This window comes from Pundamilia nyererei, unplaced genomic scaffold (genome assembly GCF_000239375.1).
Source record: "Pundamilia nyererei isolate P.nyererei 1_Seehausen unplaced genomic scaffold, PunNye1.0 scaffold00084, whole genome shotgun sequence".
Classification (NCBI taxonomy): domain Eukaryota; kingdom Metazoa; phylum Chordata; class Actinopteri; order Cichliformes; family Cichlidae; genus Pundamilia; species Pundamilia nyererei.
In genome coordinates this window covers 166,228-172,439 of record NW_005187485.1, presented here as the reverse complement: position 1 = coordinate 172,439, position 6,212 = coordinate 166,228, and the positions used below count along the sequence as shown (strand labels likewise).

General features: G+C 40.4%; 1 protein-coding gene across 3 annotated transcripts in view; it reads left to right on the top strand.

Annotated features, from left to right (window-relative positions):
• Positions 1-2,124: 2,124 nt before the first annotated feature.
• Positions 2,125-6,212, top strand: part of aplp1 (amyloid beta (A4) precursor-like protein 1) — a 32,372-nt gene continuing 28,284 nt past the window's right edge. For all 3 annotated transcript variants that reach the window (XM_005738399.1, XM_013912254.1, XM_005738397.1), the window contains exon 1: positions 2,125-2,432. In XM_005738399.1, coding sequence (XP_005738456.1) covers positions 2,367-2,432 — 66 coding nt within the window. In that variant the 5' untranslated portion in view covers positions 2,125-2,366. The remainder of the gene's footprint in view (positions 2,433-6,212) is intronic.

Sequence of the window (6,212 nt, the reverse complement as noted above, 5' to 3'; positions counted from 1 at the left end):
ATAACACAAGCCACGCCCCCAAACACCTGTAGGTCCTGTCCCCACCCAGAAAAGAAAGCCCACCTGAGGTAGAGCAATTTAACTTCTAACTGCCCCTATATGCTGTCCGGGAGTACAAACTAACATTTTGTTAAACCAGCTGCTTTTCTGTTTGGGGACTTACTGTAAGAGGAAGCTTTTATTTCTTTATTTTCAAGACATGTGTTCCCCCTGCTGACCATTTAGGGAGGTTGCTGCCAAGTATTAAAAAAATCTAAAGATTTTTCATAAAAAGCTTGTACCATTATGCATTCATGTGGACTGTTTACAGAGTATAAACTCGGTTGTATTATTTCAAAATATAGTATGTTAGTTTTTGTACTACACTCAGCATACAGGCTTTCATTTAGAATGAATGAACTGAGGTTTTTATTTTTGTGATGTTTTATCATTTTGACAGCAATACTTTGATGTTTAATAACTCTATTTGTTTACTGATTAAATTATTTTAGTACTTAGCCACTCCTGTTGCAACAAAAGCAGCAGCAGCAGCAGCAGCAACAACAACAACAACAACAATAATAATAATAATAATAATAATAATAATAATAATAATAATAATAATAATAATAATAATAGCAAGTACAAAAATTCAAGACCTTTACTACGACCTTTGCAGTAACAACATGGACATGAATGGCACTGACTGAATAGGTCTGGCAATCCTCCAAAGATCCTTTAGTGTTGTCAGGAATGCTTTGCTTACATAAATGATCAGTGAGGTTCAGGTCAGGTAAATGATTAGGAAAGACCACGGGAGCCAGCACTGCTTACTCTTCTTTGGTCTTAAGGTAGCTTGAGCTCACTATCCTGCACGAGGCATTTCTCTGAATGGAGGAGAGCGTGTAAACCCCTACCAGATTTTATAATAATAAAATCCCACCACCACCTTTTGGTGTGCCACATCATTATTTGGCAAATAAATTTGGCATTATTTGACAAATTAATTTGTCTCAGACAATTTATTGTAATCCAGCCATCTTAAAAAACCCCAAAACAACTTTTTTTCTCACTGGCCTGCTAATAATATTGTGTTGTTAATTGCTGGTACATACACGTGGTTTTTAGATTTGTACTTCCTTCCTGAGGAAGAAAATACAAATACGTATTAGGTGATGATCTTTTGATAAGACCTTTGCTGCTTTAACTCTTGAGCGTGAGGTTGCTTCTTTGTTTCTCAGTGGACTGATCTTCTGATGGTGCTCTCACTCTTGGTCAACCTTTGGATACTACTGTTTGCTTTTCACAAACCAGGGTGTTTAGACCTTTAAGGGTATTGCAGCAAGAAAGTCCTGGGTTTGAATCCACCAGCTGGGGCCTTTCTGTGTGGGCTTTGTATGTGCCTGCCTGGATTTTCTCAAGGTACTCCAGTTTTCTCTTAAGACATACACATTAGATTAAGTGGTGATTGTAATGTGCCCCTAGATGTGAATGTGAGTGTCAGTGGTTGCCTGGATGAATGGTGGGAGGGATGGATGCTTCCTGTCATGGTGTGATGGCGAGAAAGACCTTCTTTACTCAGGCTAACAATATGACTTCTGAAACTGACATTTCCCACTGTCACAGTGCTGCTTAGCAACAATGTGTTGCTGAGGCAGACTTATAGCAGTGGAACAATAGCTGCAAATGTATTATTAAGAGTGCTCATATCCACTTAAATGTCCTCCAAAAGTATGTTTCCATTGAAGGAATGTGATTTAAAGAAAAGTGACAGTTAGCTCAAGATCAGTGAATGTATATTTGCTTGTAAATTACTGGTAACATATGAATGCAATAACTAATAAATACATTTTTAAAAATCATTGTAAATAAATTTGCATGCAGTTGAATCAGTTAACCAGGCGCCTTAAGAGTTATTCAGTGAATCACCTGCAAGGTTACTCTCTACATGACAAGTCAGCTTGCTTTGTCTTCAACTGAAACAGCAGTAGGACCACAGGTTAAGACATGAACTACGTGAATTCCCCCCCCCAAACTCTCTCACTCACACATACTTTAAATGTGACACAGAAAGTGAGCGGTTGCATTTTCAGCTCATCCCCACCAGATGTCTCTCTGCACTAAGCCACAGCGAGGACGCCAGGAGTAGCCTGTGTGATAAATACCCGCAGAAACAGGGCTTGGTTCTGTCAGACTTCATCCACATAAAAGCCCAGGCTGCCATTGGAGAACCCGACGGCAAGACGAGCGAACAGGAGGAAGACGCAGGAGATATAGGAAAGGCAGTGTCCATCACTTCAGCCGATGTAACCAGACAGCTTATGCTGGACTCAGTTATTATATAGCAGCAACTTCGTCATAAAAAAGAGGCAGAGGAAGGCGAGAAAATGGGACATACTGCAATACCTATATTGATGGCTGTATTGTCATTATGCGTGCGGAAAAACGTCGAGGTAAGAGCAAAACAGTCGGAGTCTTTTATCTCTGCCAGCTGAATTTTTGTTTGTTTGTTTTGTTCACTGAATGGCGAAGAGGACAAAATGTATTTTTAATATTATTATCATTCGCTCTCTCATTCAGCTGCTGTTCTCTCCGGGATTGCTCATAATCATCTGGGGCAGGTTTAATTTGTAAATGCACCGTCCTGTGTCAACAAGAGTAATGACACGCATCGCCCACGAAAATGCAGTGATAGTGAAAACGTTTGAGATGCAGATACTGATATATGATGTAAATGAAAGCCCACACTCAGGAGAGTGTCCGTGAACATGGTTTACAGTATATTTGGCTCGCTGCGTCAAGCCTGGGCCTGCACTGATATGATGAATGTTACAGGCCCTTTTTTTCTTCTTCTTCTTCTTCTTTTTTTTTTCTTTTTTTTTGCTTCTGTGGAAGGATGGAGATTAAATCCCATCTCATTTCACCCCATCTGGTGCTGTCAGAGAAGCAAATCAGCTCGCATCCGTCCTTTAGAGAAGTGGTGCAGCTCTTGAGCAGGATGGAGCCATCATGCATATTCAATTGGTGTTCTGTTGTACATTTGGTCTTCATGGAAGAATACTGAATTGATTAAAAACTCCCTGCTGAAGAGTCAGGAATTAGATTTGCTGTCAGATTTGCACTGAGGCGTCTTTGGGAGTGTGATACTGAGAAATCCATCTTAATGACATATATGGGGTCATTCTATTGGCATATGTACCTGCCCATAGTTAGGGGGTGAACACTGAAAGTCTCTTGTACAGAATGAAAGATCAATGGGCCACCAGGTACTCCAACCCCCTCTCCGGCTGATCGTGACTTACAGCCGACCCTCAGCTTAATGGACTTGACCTTTATTTCTCAATAACTCCTCAGCCACCCATCACGAGGCATGAATTCAAGTTGGAGGATGTGCTCTAGGTTATTGTTGGAGGTGTGTGAGTATGGGAGGGATATGAGGAGGAAGAGGGGGGAGGAGAAAGGGGGATGGATGAGTCATGACATCCCAGCTCGAGCTGTGGTTTAGGTGAAACACTCCTCTTCTAATAAAGAGTGATTGCATTCACCTCTAACATCTGAGGTGATACATGGAGGACCCTGAATGCAGGTTGAGACAGATCTTGAGGTAGTTTGTGAAATGTTTATTCATTAATCATCATCCTCAGTGAATCAGTAGCAGTCATAAAGCCTCTCCTTTCATTCTGAAATGATTTCACTTCTGTAAGAGCCTTAGTGGGATTACTGCTATACCGAGGAACAGGCTTTAGCTTCATACAAGGAGACCTGCTCGTGAAGGTTTACAGGGAAGATTACACATTGAGAGGGTTGACTGGCTGGATTACACTGTGGTATTAGTCCTAATAAAACTGTCAGCCTCCCTTAATTCACTTAACATGAATACAGTTCAAACATGAATAGTGCAAAATTGTTTTGATCTCTCTGTTATTGCATGCCATTTAAACAGAGCATGTTAACTTGAAAATGGAAATTTCAGACTCTACTGTGTATTCATATGGCCTTTAACTGGAACTCAAACACATATTCAGCATTATCCTGTGTTCTTGCTGTGAGTGCACAGACATTTTTATGCCAGACAGTCACATGTATCGTATGTCCAATGAGAGCGTCCCTGCTCTCTCAGCTTTAATAGCACTCACCTGTAGAAGCACTGAACACATTAGCAAATTGACATACAAAGCAGTTTTCCCCATGACGCAAAAGGTCAGAGAAACAACGTCTTTGTTGCACCCTGTGAACTTGTGCAATGCTGTCTGACCTTAATGAAATGCAGAAGATTTTTTGGTTTGTTACGAGCATTTCCCATTTTAATAAGACTGGGAAATATAGATAACTTACATCACTTTTGCTCAAATGTCATTAGAACTGTAGTGATTTCTGCTTGGCACCTATATTGAATTTGAGTGAGATTTTGCACAAATATGTAGATCTTTTATTAATTTCTCACATCATTTTCCAGTTATTTTATTATACTTTTTCTAACATTCCTTTTATTATCCATTATTTTAAATGGATGTTTTCTTAATGGACTATTTATTTGGCCTTCAAAATATATCAGAAAGAAAGACGCGGGTTGTGATTTCATGTTCAGACTGCTTATCCTGTCCAAACCAGCACTTCAACACCTGAAGGTATTCTACATGAATACAAGTGTGAGAGAACCAAAAAACATACCTATATGAAAAGCTGGAACTGATACATCTTCGGATTACACAATATTTTTTCTTTGGATTTGACGATAACTAGGATAGGGGTGGGATACGCTCCAGCCCACCTACGGCCCTTAATTGGATAGGTGGAAGAGGATGGATGGGTGATTTTTATTCCTGAGAATAGAAACATTTCATGGCTAAAATTTCCCATTGAGAATAATTCTTGGTTACTGCATTAATTTCCATAATCTAATCCTCTCAATTAAAAAACAAGAAGGTTTTGTTTGATGATTTGCAGCATTGCCCATAATGCTTTAAGAGGACCAGAGATGTTAATGAAACAACCGCCCTGTAGAAATGGCTGCACAAAACCTGCACAGTGGACAAATTTCTATCCATTTGCAGTTTGTTGTTACACAAAGCGCTCATACAGTGATTGTGCTCTTCTGTAGCCATATTTCTTTTCTAAAGACCACTGTAGGATCTACAGGTATGCTCAGTTTTAGATAAATAACTGCAGTGCAAACCTCTGCCTGAGCTCTCCAGCACAGAGAGTCTCGAGGACAGACCCAGAAACAAATGTGCTGTTTGGAAAGATTGTGTAGGAAAGATTTAAGCATAAAGAGGGAAAACAAGGAGAGAGTAGGGAAATATCATGATGCAGCTGCGTGCAGGCAGGAAAGGGACCCAGAAGCAGACCTCACAGAGGCGAAAATTCAAAGTCAAAAAACAGCTTTATTGCTGGAAGGGAAAACGTTACAAAGAACTACACTTGAAATCATAACTAAACATACAGAGAGGCACACAGGGAAATGCAGCCATGAATGAGGGAGATCGCCACAACAAGCACAGGAAGAAACAGACGCTAAATACAAAAGGGATAACAAGGGAAGTGAGGACACATGAGAAACACAGCTGGCACGAATAACCATAACGAGACAGGGCAAGCAAGACTGAACAGAATGAACATGAAAACACTGGACTTTCACAATAAAACAGGAAACATGATGCAGGAGTGGAGGAGAGGCTGACGAGAGGGAGCGAGGGAACACGAGAGAGAGCAGAAGTGATGGGCTGGGGAAACTTGGATAAACATGGAATAAACCACAAGAAGGGGAAAGAAGACACAAGAACACACATAAACACAAACACAGAGGGAGACACAGAGGGCAAAGACACGAGGGGAGATTCAACAAACAAAACTAACAAAACTAAACAGAACAACCCAGGCCCTTACAGAATAATGCTTAGAAATAACAAGGAAGACTTAACATTACACAAAATGACAAAAAACAGAGAGACTGAAACCGCTCGGTCACCGACCCCGGACCGTGACAGGAAATTATGTGGAGAAGATAAAAGGCAGGAAGATTTAAAAAATACATTTTAGTGAGCCTGAATGTCAAATTAATTCAGTCAAAGTAATTCAAAAAGTTGCTGTGCAACCTGCCCACTCCACGCTGCCACCACCACCACATCAGGAATAGCAGTTTCAGGCCATACAGATGCAACGACCTCCCACTCCCATCTGCCTTTCAGTGTAGTAACACAAGAGGATTTGTTTAAAACAACAAACAAAAAAAA